Source organism: Bubalus kerabau, chromosome 9, assembly GCF_029407905.1.
Source record: "Bubalus kerabau isolate K-KA32 ecotype Philippines breed swamp buffalo chromosome 9, PCC_UOA_SB_1v2, whole genome shotgun sequence".
Classification (NCBI taxonomy): domain Eukaryota; kingdom Metazoa; phylum Chordata; class Mammalia; order Artiodactyla; family Bovidae; genus Bubalus; species Bubalus kerabau.
Genome location: NC_073632.1, coordinates 78,837,538 through 78,856,141, shown reverse-complemented (window position 1 = coordinate 78,856,141; position 18,604 = coordinate 78,837,538). Strand labels below are relative to the sequence as shown.

Below are 18,604 nucleotides of genomic sequence, written 5' to 3'. Positions count from 1 at the left end.
CTTTTAAGTCGATAGACAATCCACCAGGAGGAAAGAAAGATTTGGAGCAAACTGGTACACTCATAGCTTGCTGATGGGAGTATAAAATGGTCCAGTTACTTTAGAAGATGGTGTATACTTCCTTGCAGAGCTAAACCTACACTTTGCAATATGACAACCCCAAGCTGAACAGTCTGAATATTTATTAACTGATCAGACATGACTGAGCAACTGGACAACTACAAAATATGGATAAAATAATTGTGGTATATTCAGACAATGGAATTACATTTAGCAACAATAAGGAATGAGCTGAAAATGTACTCAGACATGGATGAAGCTCACATTCATTGACCTGAGTGAAATAAGCCAGACACCAAAGAGGACAAACTTTGTGACGCTTTTCATAAAAGATTTTTAGGCCTTGAAAATTAATCTCTAGCCATAGAATGGAGATCAGCGTTTTCCCTAGGAAATGTGGAGTGAGATTAACTATAAAAGGGCCTGAGGAGAATTGCCAGGGTGTTGCTTTCTACCTTGGTTGTGGTGCTGAATATAAGGGTGGATACATTTATCATTTAAATACCACTGGGCATACACAGCAAGGAAACCAGAATTGAAAGAAACACGTGTACCCCAATGTTCATCGCAGCACTGCTTATAATAGCCAGGACATGGAAGCAACCTAGATCAGCAGATGAATGGATAAGAAAGCTGTGGTACATATACACAATGGAGTATTACTCAGCCATTAAAAGAATACATTTGAATCAGTTCTAATCAGGTGGATGAAACTGGAACCTATTATACAGAGTGAAGTAAGTCAGAAAGAAAAACACCAATACAGTATACTAACGCATATATATGGAATTTAGAAAGAGGGTAACGATAACCCTGTATGCGAGACAGCAAAAGAGACACAGATGTATAGAACAGTCTTTTGGACTCTATGGGGGAGGGAGAGGGTGGGACGATTTGGGGGAATGGCACAGAAACATGTATAATATCATATAAGAAACAAATCACCAGTCCAGGTTCAATACAGGATGCTTGGGGCTGGTGAACTGGGATGACTTGGAATGATGGTACAGGGAGCGAGGTGGGAGGGGGGTTCAGGATAGGGAACATGTGTACGCCCGTGGCCTATTCATATTGATGTGTGGCAGAACGAATACAATATTGTAAAATAAAAAAAAAAACTAAAAAAATAAAAATGGTACCCACACAAAAAATAATAATTTTCTTTGTTCAGGTTTTGGCTGTGCTGGGTCTCGTTGCTGCGCAGGCTTTTCTCCAGTTGCTGCTGCTGCTGACTAGTCGCTTCAGTCGTGTCCGACTCTGTGACCCACAGATGGCAGCCCATGACTGAAGTGCCTTAGCAGCAGCAGCAGCAGGGGCTGTTCTCCGGCTGCAGAGCACCGCCTTCCATCCCCGTGGCTTCTCTTGCTGTGAGCACGTGGTGCGTGAGCTGCAGTAGCTGCAGCTCGGGCCTCAGTGGTTGCGGCTCCGGGCTCTAGAGCACAGGCTCGGTAGTTGTGGTGCAGGGCCTCGGTTGCTCCATGGCCTATGGGATCTTCCCCGATCAGGGATCGAACCTGTGTCTCCTGCACTGGTAGGCAAATTCTTTACCATGGAACCATCAGGGAAGCCGCAAAAAACACTTTTGGAAAAACTAAGGTGAGATCTGTTCTAGAATGCTGAGAGAAAAAGGAAATTTGTCAGTGGTATAATCCAGCGTATAACATAGGAATATCCACATTCCAAAAGTCCTTTCAATATTTTATTTTTTAAGTATCTTCCACGCTGCTCCCACTACAACTCCAACAACAACAGGAGCAGAAACGATGTTCTGTTTGTCCTTACACTTCCTTTGTTGTTCCCTGAGGCAAACACCTTGTATTCTGCTACCCCACTTTCCCAGGTCAGAACTTTTAAAGTAAACCTGAAGCCTTCAAGTATTTAACATATGATTATTTAACTTCTTGGAGCTTTTCAGTGTGTGGTGTGGTAAAGAATCCAACTGCCAATACAGGAGACATAAAACACACATATTAGATCCCTGGGTTGGGAAGATCCCCTGGTGAAGGAAATGGCAACCCACTCCAGTGTTCTGGCCTGGAAAAGGCGAGACAGAGGAGCTTGGTGGGCTATGACCCATGCGGTCACAAACAGTCAGACACGACTGAGTGACTGAGCAACTGAGCCCACACATTTATTTTTTTAACACAAATCAACACTGGTAGGGATAAAGAGTTTATTTGAAAGAGTTCTAGTGACACTCAACACAGAAATCATATACATAAAAGGTTCTAAAAAAGGTGAAAAGGTAGTATTTAATAATAGCAAATAATATGACTTTCAAATTCCATGCAAAGGTTTTGAAGGATAGGCACTATTCTGTTCCATGCAAAGCTAAAGTGTCATCAGGAAATTAGTAGGGCATAAACTTATTTTAGCATAAACATAATTGTTATTTCGTTTTTTCTTTCTAAGCACCTTGAACTTATGGGGATTCAATCTTAAGGGCTTTGGGGATTGAAATTGTTTAGTTACATTCCTGAGGGGAGGGAGTGCTTGGGTCATTATCATTGCTCTGATAAATTAGGAAAATAATGCTAATAAAATGTGGCATTCGAACATGTATCCTGTAAAAGCTTCTTGAAGACAGCCTCTCCTTTAATATGAAAAACTAGGGAAGATTTTTCAAAATTTAAATCAATAACATTTTATGTAATGTTGAAAATTAACTTCTTATTCATTTGGAAGTGATCATTTTACATGAGGATATGAATCACTTTCTAAACATGCAAGTGAAGATTTGCACTTACAAGGAATTAAAGACAGAATACACTGGCAAGTGCTGACATTGTATTTATCTTTTCTTTAAGGACGTTTTGAAAACTGGAATGACATCCTGGGCCACAGAGGGTGACAGGTTTCCAGGTAGCAAAGCAGAGAATCATGAGCAGTGTGTCTCCTTCTGCTGCAGCTGTGCAGCTCTGCTATGAGCACCTGAACGGATCCTGTGTGAAAACCCCCTACTCACCAGGTCCCCGCCTCATCCTGTACACAGTGTTCATCTTTGGAGCTGTGCTGACTGTATTTGGAAACCTCTTGGTAATGATTTCCATTCTGCACTTCAAGCAGCTGCATTCTCCAGCCAATTTCTTGATCACCTCCCTGGCCTGTGCAGACTTCTTGGTGGGAGTGACTGTGATGCCCTTCAGCACAGTGAGGTCCGTGGAGAGCTGCTGGTACTTTGGGGAGAGTTATTGTCAACTCCACTCTTGTTTTGAAGGCTCATCCTGTTATGCTTCCATCTACCACTTGTGCTTTATCTCTCTGGACAGGTACATTGCCGTCACTGACCCCCTGGTTTATCCAACAAAGTTCACTGTGTCTGTTTCTGGCATGTGTATTGTCTTCTCTTGGCTCTTTCCCATTATTTATACTTTTTCCCTTCTTGGCACAGGAGCAAATGCAGCTGGACTGGAGGATCTAGTAAGTGCTCTCACCTGTGTGGAAGGCTGTCAAACTGCGGTAATTCAGAGTTGGGTATTGGTGAATTTTCTATTATTTTTCATCCCCACCCTTGTGATGATAGTTCTTTACTCCAAGATTTTCCTCATTGCTAAATGGCAGGCTAGAAAAATTGAGAATCTGAGGAGTAAGACTGGGCGATGCTCAAACAGCTACCAAGACAGAGTGGCCAAGAGGGAGAGAAAGGCTGCAAGAACACTGGGCGTCGCAGTGCTAGCGTTTCTGGTCTCCTGGCTGCCTTACTTCCTGGATGCCATCATTGATGCCTTCCCAGGTTTCATCACTCCCACATATGTTTATGAAATACTGGTTTGGATTGCTTATTATAACTAGCTATGAACCCCTTGATTTATGCTTTCTTTTATCCTTGGTTTCGAAAAGCCATCAAACTCATTGTCACTGGCAAAGTCTTGAGAGAGAATTCCTCAACAGTAAGTTTATTTTCTGGGTAAGCCCACATTTTAGATGGAGGAATTGAATATAGATTCACAGTGAACACATCATTGGGTAGAAAATGTAATCATATACATGCAAGATCTTGCAAAGTAAAAGAATAAATCATGCTTCATAATAAATTATGACCTGAAGACTTAAATTCAGTTTCATCATTCTTTGGTCAATATAACATAGAAACCTGGTTGTTATGGAAACTGCATGGCCTTGGAGCCAGAAATGTGACATTTTAACATTGATCTTGGTTTGCTACTTCTTTCTGATCTTCACTGTACATCTCTAGTTATTAATCCCTTCCTTGTAACATTCTTGAGAAAATGTAAAAGAATGTATAGACAGAAACTGCAATGTTTTGTTATTCTAAATCCTCCCTTTTATTACTTTATAATAGTTTAATTCCTGGTTATAGTTTCTCTTTATTCCTTTGAAATATTTTTAAAATTACTATTACAGTGTAAATGTAGCTGGGGAATACTTAGAGATATTCTGGCTCAGGGAGGGCAAAGTAGTGACTCTGCCTTGTCAGGTGTTCAGATTTGTGAGTCCAGAAATATGATCTCAGAGTCAGGTAAAATCAACCCAGAGATAAAAGTATTGACTATAATATCTGTTTAATTATTTGCCCTGGGAAAGGTATTTGTTGAGTGGGCTACTTCCTGGTGATTGTCTGCTCATAAAATTTTGGCTGACTTTATAAATTTTACCAGTTAACATATGTTTAGAGCGCACACGAGTTTTTAACATTGTCATTTTTTATTGTACTTTATGTCAAATTAGCTTTCTGTTTTGTTCACTTTTGCATTGTTCCAAAGATTAATATACATGAAAGCTCAAATTACAGATATGTTCTAAAAAATACAGAACTGAAATGAAGGATATAAAAAGATGACAGAGGCTGATAAATGCATTTTATATAACCCACAAATTTGAAACTGAACAAGTTAAGCAATTCACATTGTATAGAAGCCAGTCAACTTTTCAGACATGGAGACTTGTTTTTGGTACCAAGACTAGAGAATGTATATTTCTGTATTTTTTAATAATTTTTAAAATAAATTTCTTGACTCTATTCTAATTTTATTTTGTAGCAATCAGATATCAAGTTTGAAAAATCAGAGAATCATATCATTGGGACAGGGATGAATATATATCAAAATATCCTTGTTTATTTCTCTAATTTCTCATTTAATGTAAATCAATCATATATTAGGGATATCATTTCTGATTATTATTAAACAAATGCTTTCAGTTGGTAAACCTTTCCAGAGATGGTGTATTATTTCTGATTTAATGTACTTGTGAGAAACTCTCTCCCATCTTTACTTGATGGTTAAAGAAACAAATGATTTAAAGGCACCCTAGACTGCTTAGCATTAGTTTACCCTCAACTCTTCAGTTCTGACAGTGAAAATCATCAACTTATTTTGATTTACTGCTTTCAAAAATACAATCTTTGTTGTTGCTCAGTCACTAAGTCATGTTTGACTTGTTGCAACCCCATGGACTGCAGCATACTAGCCTTTTCTGTCCTTCACTATCTTCCAGAGTTTGCTCAGATTCATGTTCATTGAGTCTATGATGCTATCTAACCATCTCATCCTCTGTCTCTGTCACCTCCTTCTCCTCCTGCCCTTAATCTCTCCTAGCATCTGGGTTTTTTCCGATGAATTGGCTCTTGTCATCAGGTGTGGCTCAGCTGGATAAGAATCTGCTTGCAATGTGGGAGATCTGGGTTCGATCCCTGGATTGGGAAGATCCCCTGGAGAAGGGAAAGTCTACCCACTCCAGTATTCTGACCTAGAGAATACCTCGACTCTATAGTCCATGAGGTTGCAAAGAGTCAGACACGATTGAGCGACTTTCACTTCAATCAAGTGACCAGAGTATTGGTGCTTCAGCTTTGACATCAGTTCCTTCCAATGAATATTCGGGGTTGATTTCCTTTAGGTTTGACTGGTTTAATCTCCTTGCTGTCCAAGGAACTCTCAAGAGTCTTCTCCAGCACCACAATTGGAAAGCATCAGTTCTTTGGTGCTCAACCTTCTTTATGGTACAACTGTCACATCCATACACGACTAGTGGAAAACCATAGCTTTGACCCTATGAACCTTTGTCAGCAAAATGATGTCTTTGCTTTTTATTATGCTGTCTAGGTTTATCATAGCTTTCCTTCCAAGGAGCAAGTGTCTTTTAATTTCATGGCTGCAGTTACTGTCAGCAGTGATTTTGGAGCCCCACCCCCAGAAATAAAATCTGTCACTGCTTCGGCTTTTTTCCTATTCTATTTGCCTTGAAGTGGTGGAACCAGATGCCATGATTTTAGTTTTCTGAATGTTGAGTTGTAAGCCAGCTTTTCACTCTTCTCTTTCACCCTCATCCACAGGCTCTGTAGTTCCTCTTTACTTTCTGCCATTAGAGTGGTATTATTTGCATATCTGAGGTTATTGACATTTTTTTGGCAATCTTGATTCCAGTTTGCAATTCATCCATTCTGGCATTTCACATGCCAGGTTTACACATGCCAGATGTACACATGCCAGTACATTCAGATGTACTCTGATTATAAGTTTAATAAGCAGAGTAACAATATACAGCTTTGTCTTTTTGCTTTCCCAATTTTGAACCAGTCCTTTTTTTCCATGTCCAGTTCTAACTGTTGCTTCTTGTCCTGCACACAGGTTTTTCAGGAGACAGGTAAGGTGGTAAGGTATTCCCATCTCTTGAATAATTTCCCACAGTTTGTTGAACCATACAGTCAAAGGCTTTCATGAAATCAATGAAGGAGAAGTCGATATTTTTCTGGACTCTCCTTGCTTTCTCTATGATCCAAAAAATTTTGGCAATTTGATCTCTGGTTCTTCTGCCTTTTCTAAGCCCAGTTTTTACATCCAGAAGTTCTCAGTTCATTGTTTAAGCCTAGCTTGAAGGATTTTGAGCATAACCTTACTAGCATGTTAAATGAACACAATTGTATGGTAGTACAATTCTCTGGTGAACATTCTCTGGCATTGCCCTTTTTTGGAATTGGTTTGAAAACTGACCTTTTCCAGTCTTGCGGCCACTGCTAAGTTTTCCAAATTTGCTGGCATATTGAGTGCAGCACATTCACAGCATCATATTTAAGGATTTAAAATAGCTCAGCTGGAATTCCATTGCCTCCACTAGCTTTGTTCCTTGTAATGCTTCCTAAGGCCCAGTTGACTTCTCACTGCAGGATGTCTAGCTCTAGGTGACTGACCACACCATTGTGGTTAATCCCAGTCATTAAGACCTTTTATATATAGTTCTTCTGTGTATTCTTGCCACCTCTTCTTAATATCTTCTGCTTCTGTTAGGTCCTTACCATTTCTGCCCATTATCATGCCCATCCTTGTGTGAAATGTTCCCTCGATATCTCCTGTTTTCTTGAAGAGATCTCTAGTCTTTCCCAGTCTGTTGTTTTCCTCTATTTCTTTGCATTGTTCATTTTAAAAGGTCTTCTTATCTCTCTTTGCTATTCCTGGAAGTCTTTATTCAGTTGGGTATATCCTTCCTTTTCTCCTTTGCTCTTCACTTCTCTTCTTTCATCAGCTATTTGTGAAACCTCCTCAGATAACCACTTTGCCTTCTTCAGTGCAGTAACTTTCTCTAATTCTGTGCCACAAGATATAGAGAAATCATATTTCCTCATTTTAAAAATGAAAAAGCTAAAATCAAAGTTTAAAAGTCTGCTGAATATCATAAAGCTTCTGGATTCAAATAAGCACTCTAACATCTAGTTTAATGCATTTATACTTGTCTTTCTTTTGTTTTAGTAGACTTTCACATATATTAGACAAAACATTTAGTTTTACCACTTCCTTTCCTAGGTCAACATTCAATTCTGTCTATAATTATAAATATTTTAGAACTTTCTTATTAAGAAAACAACAAGCACTTGCCCTCATTACTCTCTTCTTAATTTACTCTGGCTATATGCGAGCTAGTCTATTGGCCTTTGTGTCAGCGAACACTTATTGAGTGTTTCTGGTGTGTAACACATGAGCTTTGAAACTGGCAGGGTACAACGATAAAAACAATCTAACTCTAAGAATGCTGTCTAAATTATGGATCTTTCATTGTGCACTTGGGACCACCTTACCTCCCCTACTCAGTCTTCACAACAACTCCATGTGCAAGGGAATATTGTTACTATATTATTATTATTTTACATCATAAATGAGGAACCTGGGGTATAAAGAAGTGAGTCTCATGCCCAAGGTGGCATATCTGTTAAACAATAGAGCCAGTAATCTGGCTTTCCAGGTGGTGCTAGTGGTAAATAATCTGCCTGCCAGTGCAGGAGACACGAGAGATGCAGGTTCGATCCCTGGGTTAGGAAGCTCCCCTGGAGTAAGGACTGACAACCCAGTCAGGTATTCTGGAAAATTTCACAAACAGAGGAACCTGCCAGCCTACATTCCATGGGACCACAAAGAGTGAGATGTGGCTGAGTGTTCACACACACACACAAGCACACACACACACACACACAGCCAGTATTCACATCCAGGGAGTCAGAAATTAAGTGAAATAACCAGTAAGTAAATTTTCTCCCCCATTGTGGCCCAGCCACTGCCATCAAGTTTCTGGGAGCAATATGAAAACAAGCTTTGTACTAATTATTTCAAAGGAAAAATTCTGTCATCATAAAGGAAAGGTTAGACAAAATTCTTTGGAGATATGGGGACACTGGTGGGAATAATTGATATCCTGTGACTTATCATTTCAACCTAGACTTCTTCATTATATATTTTCCTGTATAAGGTTTCCCCCTCTAAGGGTGAAGGGAGGATCATTTAGATAAATTACATCTTAATTTCTATAGCAGGATTGGTCAGCACAGCAAGCAAATACAATCTTGTTGTTTCTATTAATAACTATTTGGTTCCTTTGAGCCACTTCTCCACAGCAAGACTTCTACTTTCAAAACATTTCAAGGCATCTGAGTGTTACAAATTTGCAAATTGCATACAATTTTTTCATGAATATCATATATTATTATGATAAAGAATGGTTATATTTGCAAATCCTGTGCTCCTTTAATAGCTCATATAACAGTACCTTATAATTTTATTTTTATTTTATTTTATTTGACTGTACCGGGTCTTAGTTGCAGCATGTGGGATCTAGTTCCCCAACCAGGAACTGAAAGCAGGCTCCCTGAATTGGGAATGGAGAGTCTTAGCCACTGGACAACTAGGGAAGTCCCAGCAGTACCTGGTAACGTGTGTCTTCATTTTTTTCATGAGTGAAAAGTGAGAACGATAGAGGTTGTAAATGTATATCTACATAGCCCCTGCCTTCTTAGGAACCACTTTGTTCATTTGTCTGTTACACTGCTTTCTGCTTTCTGATGATCTGTTTGGTATATTGTGTCCCCCTCTCTCCCCAGATGTGCGCTCCTCAGAGGAAGATAACCAGCTCTTCCTATGAATACCTCTAAGATGGACCTCCCACTGTATGTGGAATATAGGAGAGAGTCAAACACTAGAGTAGCAAATAGCATAGATTCCTCTAATAAGTTTTGCCGAGTAGCAAAAACAATGTAGAAAGACTCAGCACAACTCTTTTCATAGTCGACATTAGGTATTGCTTTTTCTTTTTTTTGCTTTTTGTTTATTTATTTTTAATATATATGGTTGATTTTTCCGATATCTGCTTCTATTGGAAGAGATTTCACTGTCTCAAAAGTTTGGAATTGACCAGAGGCTGCCCTGGTTTATTTTTAGGGTTATTCTATGCAAAAATACAAACTTTGTTGTTAAAAAGACTAATGTCTCTGGATGGTAGTTCTTAGACACTTGTGTTTCAGAAATAACAAAATTTGTAAAAAAAAAAAAATTCAAGGAACCAACAGATACTTGCCAAATATAAACTTTGCCAACTCAGGACATCATAGACAGCAGCAGCAACAGTAGCAGGGACAGCTATATGTTTCGGCTGAATTTCACAGAAGAAAGGAGAAGGTAATGGCACCCCACTCCAATACTCTTGCCTGGAAAGTCCCATGGACAGAGGAGCCTGATAGGCTGCAGTCCATGGGGTCGCTAGGAGTTGGACATAACTGAACAACTTCATTTTCACTTTTCACTTTCATGCATTGGAGAAGGAAATGGCAACCCACTCCAGTATTCTTGCCTGGAGAATCCCAGGGACGGCGGAGCCTGGTGGGCTGCTGTCTATGGGTCGCACAGAATCATACACGACTGAAGTGACTTAGCAGCAGCAGCATCACAGAAGAAAAGTATGTTTTAATATCAATATATAAGAAATAGATTATTTAAGAATAAAGGGCAGTTCTGTAAATTGAACAAACAATATGAGACATGCATTTTATTGTTCTCATTCTCCTCTGACCACCAGACTGGTACTCATTCCCAGACTGGCATTTCAACATAAATGAATTAAGATTGAAAGACATTACAAAGAATAAATACTGAGGTTTAACTTTACAAACATATTTTCTTCTGTGTCAGTTCTGTGCACCTTTTAGGAACCTGGTCTTCATCTGAAGTCTCTACTCTTTCACAGCAGAGCAATGAGGGGGCATCCTTCGCATTCTTCTTCATGGTGGTGGAGCATTCACCTTGCAACCTCCCAGAAACCCCCAAGGTCATCAGATTGTACCAGTCTTGCCTCTCTCCAATATTGTCAACATGGACACAGGGTCCTTCTTCCTTTTTGCATCTTAATGTTAATTCTGAGCACTCCATCATTCTCTCCACAACTATAATACATATATCTATACATATACATATAGGTATATAAAACATTTAAATTTATGAACACTTGCTCTGTTAAATACTGAATCATGTGCTTTAGCAATACTAACCCTAGTAATCATCGTACTAACTCTTTGTTGAAGGTAAAATTATCGTCCCCATTTCACAGCTGAAAATACTGAGGCCTGGGCCAGTTATGAAGTTGGGGGAAGCCTGAATTCAATCCTAGGACAACTGGTTCCAGAGTCTGTGCTCTTGACCATGCACTAATCTGCCTCACAGTTTCTAGAAATTCTCTCCGTCTAGAATATGACCTCCACCATGCCTCTGTCCTTACTTAAGACTTGTAATTTACTAGATACAATCTTTTATCTGAAACCCCTAGGGCTTGTAGAGATCAGACTCTTTTACTTTTTCATTTAAAAGGCCTATCCATTAAATATTTGGAATATGCCCGTGGAGAGTGTGAAGCACTTGTCATCAATGCATTATTTCCACATCAATACTCCGATAGTCAAAACAATATTAATGTATCTGCATGAATATTCAGATAGACTGATATGAAATTAACACTAGAAATAGCCTCATGTAAGTGTTTGTCAACAAATTAATTAGAAACAAACTTCAATGTTATAGATTTTAGAATTTTAGAGTATGGACCTGTACTTGAAATCCCTCCAATTTGGGTATCTAATCACTGACACCCGTCTTTCCAGCTCACTTGCTCTAGGAAGCCAACTGCATTCTAGCCTTCACCTCTTGCTTACAGGCATTCATCACTTACCCACCATCATTCTACTCAGTCCTTAGAAGTGAAGTTATAAACTGGAAGGAAAGATCCTGTACTTGTTTTATTATTTTTACTAATGGTGATTATATCTCTAACTCTACTATGCTATACTAACCTGTATTATTCTACATTATTGGTAATGTAATATAGTAATTAATTGGACTTAAGCATAAGTTAAGTCTTTTCCTACCTTACTTCTATTCAGACAGCTCTTTATGGTGGGTATTACTACTCCCAAATCAGAGCTGAGCAATCTGATGCCAGAGTTCAGGTAAGCTGTCCAAGATTACATATCCAGGATTTACCCTTGGTATTTTCTGATTCAAACCCCTGTACAATCATTCTCCAGGGACATTGTCTTCCCAGCTTAGAAGGTGGGCTCCCCCTATAGCTTATACCAGACTCGTGTATTGTAGCTCATCACTTTTTCAGAAATGGCATAAAGAGTAGAAATCAAACTCAATGACAGTTGGCAGAATAACAAAAGATGTCTTCGAAATAATAGTACAGTTGATAATAAAGCTCTCCGAAGTACCAGCAGCTCTACTCACTGGCCTTATTCCAAACAGCTGTCTTCTCCAGCTCAGTTCCTCATCACCTCTCTGACCTTGGCTGACTTTTTGGTGGGTGGTGGTTCTGACACTCAGCACAGTGAGGAGAATGAAAGGAGACCCTGGTGGTCCAATGGTTAATACTCCATGCTTCCAGTGCCAGGACATGGAAGCAACATCACTGTCTATCTATAGATGAATGGATAAGGAAGATGTGATACATATACACGATGAACTACTGCACAAATTCGCTCATTTCACACGCTATCAAGGTAAAGCTCAAAATCCTTCAAGCTAGGCTTCAATGGTACATGAATCGAAAACTTCCAGATGTACAAGCTGGATTTAAAATTTTCTGTACCTTCCACACAATTTTGTTTTGAACCTAAAACTCCTCTAAAAATATTTTGTTTAAAATGAACATAATTATACCTACAGTATCAGGTTATGACTACTAATTGTCTGACAACAGCCACTCTCATTGTTTGCAACTTGCCTCCAAAGCTATGAAATCCAGCTTTTTGAATGAATTGTGTTGCTTTTCATCCTTTGATACTTTGCTACAATTCCTTCCTTGCCAACCATCTAATGAAAATCATCCAGGAGAGTGTCCTACTTTCCCAGGCCGCCATACAAACAACCACAACCTTGCCGGCACTATTCTCTCCAGAAATGTATTCTCTCACAGTCCTGCAACCAAAAGTCTGAAATCAAGGGATTGACAGGCCATGCTCCCCTCCCACGGCTCTGGGGAGAGTCATTCTCTATCTCTTCCAGCTTCTGATCCTCCAAGCATTCCTTGGTTTCTGGTGGCATCATTCCATTCTCTGCCTCCATTTTCACAGGGCCATCTTTTCTCCTCTCCCTGTTTCTCAAGTTCTGTCCCTTAGAAGGACACTGCTCTTAGATTTAATGCCCTTCTTCGTAATACAGGGTGATCTTTTTATTAAATTCATGAAGGCCTCTTTTCCAAAGAAGATCTGATTTGGGGGGTTAGAACATGGACATATCTTTTGCAGAGGTTGGGGCAGGGATAGCATGCAACCCACAGCAGAGGGGAATGGGAAGTCTTCTCTTTGTGAGTATCTCACAGAGGCAGGACTTGGGGGGTTTACACCCATTTCTCACATGGATGGAGAGACATTGCAATCTGCTTCCAGTGATAATACCCTAAGAACACAATGATCTTCTCTCTGCCAGCGCTAACTGTAACAGAAGCTCAGAAAGCAAGGTGTGTCTAAATGCAGCGAATGGAGCTTTCAGTGCTTTCATTGCAAGTTGCTCGCAGTGTGTGCTCCTTTTTTTTTTTTTTTTAGTTTTTTAATTTTATTTTATTTTTAAACTTTACAATATTGTATTAGTTTTGCCAAATATCAAAATGAATCCGCCACAGGTATACATGTGTTCCCCATCCTGAACCCTCCTCCCTCCTCCCTCCCCATACCCTCCCTCTGGGTCGTCCCAGTGCACCAGCCCCAAGCATCCAGTATCGTGCATCGAACCTGGACTGGCGACTCGTTTCATACATGATATTATACATGTTTCAATGCCATTCTCCCAAATCTTCCCACCCTCCCCCTCTCCCACAGAGTCCATAAGACTGTTCTATACATCAGTGTCTCTTTTGCTGTCTCGTACACAGGGTTATTGTTACCATCTTTCTAAATTCCATATATATGCATTAGTATACTGTATTGGTGTTTTTCTTTCTGGCTTACTTCACTCTGTATAATAGGTTCCAGTTTCATCCACCTCATTAGAACTGATTCAAATGTGTTCTTTTTAATGGCTGAGTAATACTCCATTGTGTATATGTACCACTGCTTTCTTATCCATTCATCTGCTGATGGGCATCTAGGTTGCTTCCATGTCCTGGCTATTATAAACAGTGCTGCGATGAACATTGGGGTACTCGTGTCTCTTTCCCTTCTGGCTTCCTCAGTGTGTATGCCCAGCAGTGGGATTGCTGGATCATAAGGCAGTTCTATTTTCAGTTTTTTAAGGAATCTCCACACTGTTCTCCATTGTGGCTGTACTAGTTTGCATTCCCACCAACAGTGTAAGAGGGTTCCCTTTTCTCCACACCCTCTCCAGCATTTATTACTTGTAGACTTTTGGATCGCAGCCATTCTGACTGGTGTGAAATGGTACCTCATAGTGGTTTTGATTTGCATTTCTCTGATAATGAGTGATGTTGAGCATCTTTTCATGTTTGTTAGCCATCTGTATGTCTTCTTTGGAGAAATGTCTATTTAGTTCTTTGGCCCATTTTTTGATTGGGTGATTTATTTTTCTGGAATTGAGCTGCAGGAGTTGCTTGTATATTTTTGAGATTAGTTGTTTGTCAGTTGCTTCATTTGCTATTATTTTCTCCCATTCTGAAGGCTGCCTTTTCCTTTTTCTGTTTGTTGGTGTCCAGTGAAGATGCAAAGGTGATTCTTAACCAGAGAAAAAAGCCAAGTATTCATTGTCACTGCTCATACCCTCTTTCATCTTTGTAATAAAAATGTAGGAAAATGTCCACAACAGAAGTGAGATGAGGGGAAATTTTGAAGTCTAAGAAGAAAAAAAGTCTTTGGCTTTTTTTTTTTTTTGTAGAAATGTAATGAGTAACCTAACTTAATGCGAGGAGTCATTTTGTAGAATAACCATCTTAATAATCACTCTTGAAAACAATCTTCCAATTTCACACATTGCTCTACAGGGATTCCATCTAGGGAATTTCCTATAGATGGCATTTATTTATCTGGAAGGACTGTGTGCTTTAGGCAGTAATGCAGATAAACCTAACAGGAGATGATGCTTTCCGTCTACAATTACTTCTCATATCACACCCTGTTGAAAAGAGGAACTCTGGAGGTAAAACATCTAAAAATATTTAGGACTTTACCAAATTAAGGAAACTAAGCTTTAGTCAAAACTAACTCCTAGTGATCTTGGCCAATGTAATTTTTTGTATTTTATTTTGCTATTGAACACAATTGAGATTTATAGTAAAAAAAGAAAAGGAAAATTGAAAAACAATAGTACTAATATGTGATAATTTCCTCAGGCATCCTACTGTATGTTTTTCCCTCAGAAGCATTGAAAGTCTGTGGAAATCAAGGACAGAATTCTCTGAATGTAAAGGGCAGATCATGAGCAACTCGTCCCCCACTGCAGCTGTGCAGCTCTGCTACTAGCACCTGAACGGATCCTGTGTGAAGACCCCCTACTCACCCGCATCCCGCGTGATTCTGTACACGGCGTATGGCTTTGGGGCTGTCCTGGCTGTGTTTGGAAACCTCCTGGTGATGACTGCCATCCTTCATTTCAAGCAGCTGCACTCACCAACCAATTTTCTCATCGCCTCTCTGGCCTGTGCAGACTTTCTGGTGGGAGTAACTGTGATGCCCTTCAGCATGGTCAGGTCTGTGGAGAGCTGCTGGTACTTTGGGCGAACTTTCTGCACTTTTCACACATGCTTTGACACAGCATTTTGTTACTCTTCTCTCTTCCACCTGTCCTTCATCTCCATCGACAGGTACATTGCTGTTACTGACCCCCTGGTCTATCCCACCAAGTTCACGGTGTCTGTATCATGCATATGCATCAGCATCTCCTGGATCCTACCCATTACTTACAGTGGCGCCGTGTTCTACACGGGTGCCAATGAGAATGGGCTAGAGGAATTGTCTAGTGCCCTCAACTGTGTAGGAGGTTGCCAGACAGTTGTAAATCAAAACTGGGTATTGATAGATTTTCTGTCCTTCTTTATACCTACCCTTGTCATGATCATTCTCTACAGTAATATTTTTCTTGTGGCCAGACAACAGGCTAAAAAGATTGAAAATACTGGTAGCAAAACAGAGTCCTCATCAGACAGTTACACATCCAGAGTAGCCAAGAGAGAGAGAAAAGCAGCTAAAACCCTGGGTATCACGGTCATAGCATTCATGATTTCGTGGTTACCGTACAGTATTGACTCATTAATTGATGCCTTTATGGGCTTCATAACCCCAGCCTATATTTATGAGATTTGCTGTTGGTGTGCTTATTACAACTCAGCCATGAACCCCTTGATCTATGCTTTATTTTACCCGTGGTTTAGGAAAGCCATCAAAGTCATTGTGAGTGGTGGGGTTTTCAAGAATAGTTCTGCAAGCATGAATTTGTCCTCTGAATAAATGTAAACCATTGGATTGAGGAAGTTGAAGATATCTTTACATTTTCCAAATGAAATGAATTTTTAAAAATCAAATAAGACTGTTACTGAAGAGAAAGCAAATTGCTTTTCCAATTTAATTGGATAAGTCAATATGTTTCAGTCTTGCTAGGATGCTCACTTCCTGTTATTTCTCCAAAATATTTATTTGACTCATAAATGTTAAAGCCCTCTTTGTTATCTACAGTGGAGCTCACTCTGTACCCCAATAATATAGAGTAGTATAGGTTAGTATAGCATATTACAGTTAGAGATATAATAACCACTAGCAAAAACAATAAAACAAGTACAGGATCTTTCCTTCCAGTTTATAACTTCACTTCTAGGACTGAGTAGGATGGTGCTGACACTGAAGGTGAGTGAGTAATGAATGCCTGCAAGCAAGAGGTGAAAGGTGGAATGTAGTTGACACATTCCTCCTTCTGTTTTCTTTTTATTCCATTGACTCTTCCCTATGTAATCTGAAAATGTCTTTTTCTTGATTTCCTCTTTTCCTTACAAAGACTTTCACTCACTTCCAACTTGTCAAAAACTTCTCTATGATGACTTTCACTGGGCTATTGTGGGTTTTTTTTTTCAATATAACTTATCAAATTGGCCAATATTAAAGAAGAGTTCATCAAACATAAAAATTAATATCTAAATAATCATAAATTTCATATTGATAATTTGAAAAATTTGAAATTAATTTAGTGATATATTGGGAGTTTGCCAATAACTGTGACATGAAATGCAGTGCTTGTAAGTGGCTTATTAAATTGGGGAAGAGAAATGGTACCTCAGTTTCAGTAGCATCACCTTTACACTTTACCTTCTTGCTGATGTGAACATCCTTGAGCATCTGATAGAAATATATTTCTTAACTAATGGTTGACACAGTGGTCATATTTTCTAGTTTCCTAAAATCTGAGTACCACCCTATTCTGTCAGTTACTTATTTCTCTCTTCAGGCCTTGATTACCTGTCATGCCTTTTCTAACAAGCTTACCTTTTCTTCGCTTTCAAAAGTTTCCTTGTTCCATGTTCCCTGTTAATGCCGTGTATTCCTTGTCTTTCTCTGGACTCAGTTTACTTTTACTGTGAGCAGCTTTTTTCTTGAACTCTGGTATTTCTGGACGTCCTAAAGGCCTCTAGCCCCACACATCAGCCATCTCAAACTCAATGCGATGCTCGTATTTTACATTTAGTAGGATATTTTGTAACTGTGGGAAAAACTACAAACAAATGGTGAAATTACTGTAATAGTAGTTATCATTTTATGTAATAGTTTTCTTATTCCGTGAGGTTTTTTTGTTTTAACTTCCAGTGTTGACAGAGGGCAATTTCCGGTCATTTATTTCCTATAAACTCTTTCAAGTTTGTACATTGTCCGTGATAAAAACGACACTGTCATTTATGTTATTAGGAAAAATGGATAATTTAGAAATGTTGATGTGGTACAAAGTTTATTGGAAAAGTCTTAAGTATTTTGCTTCATGTAGTTCACAAAACCAAAACTGTTTTCTTCCAAATGTTAAAAGTCTAGAAGATAGCATAGTTTTTATAGTTTGGATTGGTGGACTCAGAACAGAAAATATGTTCTACATTTTTAAACTTCAAAAAAAAATAGAGCCATGACAAAGAAAAAAAGACAAACTTAGAAGCCATTGGTGGCACACATGATGAAGAAAGTGTTAGTAACTTGAAAATGTAAAAGCTTGGATTTCTCTGGTGGTCCAGTGGTTAAGACTCCATGCTTCCAATGTAGGGGATCAATTTCTGGCCTGGGAAGTTAAAAAAAATGTAAAAGCCTTTTACAAAACAGACAGAGAGAGAGAGAGACAAACAGCCCACTAAACAAATAAATATGCAGTTTTACATAGATGTGGCTAATGAATACATTAAAAGGTCAAGTGTGAAAATAATCAAATAATGCTAAAAAATGTAATAGAGTTTCAGATTGCAAAATGGCAAACTTTATATGACTCAATAATATCTATTAATAATTAGAGTGTGGGAAATGAGCACTCTCATGAGAGCTGAGCATGCTTATATACATTTAAGGGAAAGATAATTTAGTATTTTCTTTCTGAGAAGGATTAAGATATTTATGTAAAATTTCAAATTTTGTATGTCACTTGACTCTATAATTCTGTTTCTGACAAGTAATCCTAAGAAAAGATTCAGACAAGTAACCAAACATGATAAGGATATTCATTGTATACATCTCAATTACTAACTGGAGAAAAATGTAGACCAGTGTGGGATAAATTAAGTAAATATGGTCCACCCATGCAGTAGAATGTTGCAAAGCTGATAAAAAGCACTAAGAAGTTCTGTATCAGTTCTCATAAAAAGGCAACTA

At 38.9% G+C, this 18,604-nt stretch overlaps 2 protein-coding genes across 2 annotated transcripts; both read left to right on the top strand.

Annotated features, from left to right (window-relative positions):
• The first annotated feature begins 2,940 nt into the window (after positions 1–2,940).
• On the top strand, positions 2,941–3,852 carry LOC129619434 (trace amine-associated receptor 7a-like). The gene has a single exon (XM_055534676.1). It carries the CDS (start codon positions 2,941–2,943, stop codon positions 3,850–3,852), a length of 912 nt encoding a protein of 303 aa, XP_055390651.1.
• An 11,335-nt stretch (positions 3,853–15,187) lies between these two features.
• On the top strand, positions 15,188–16,222 carry LOC129619433 (trace amine-associated receptor 6-like). Its single transcript, XM_055534675.1, is given in 1 exon segment — positions 15,188–16,222. A coding segment is annotated over 1 exon segment (1,029 nt). The 5' UTR covers positions 15,188–15,193.
• The last annotated feature ends 2,382 nt before the right edge of the window (positions 16,223–18,604 follow it).

Coding starts and splice junctions, on each gene's coding strand:
- LOC129619434 (XM_055534676.1), top strand. CDS start 2,941: ATGAGCAGTGTGTCTCCTTCTGCTGCAGCTGTGCAGCTCTGCTATGAG.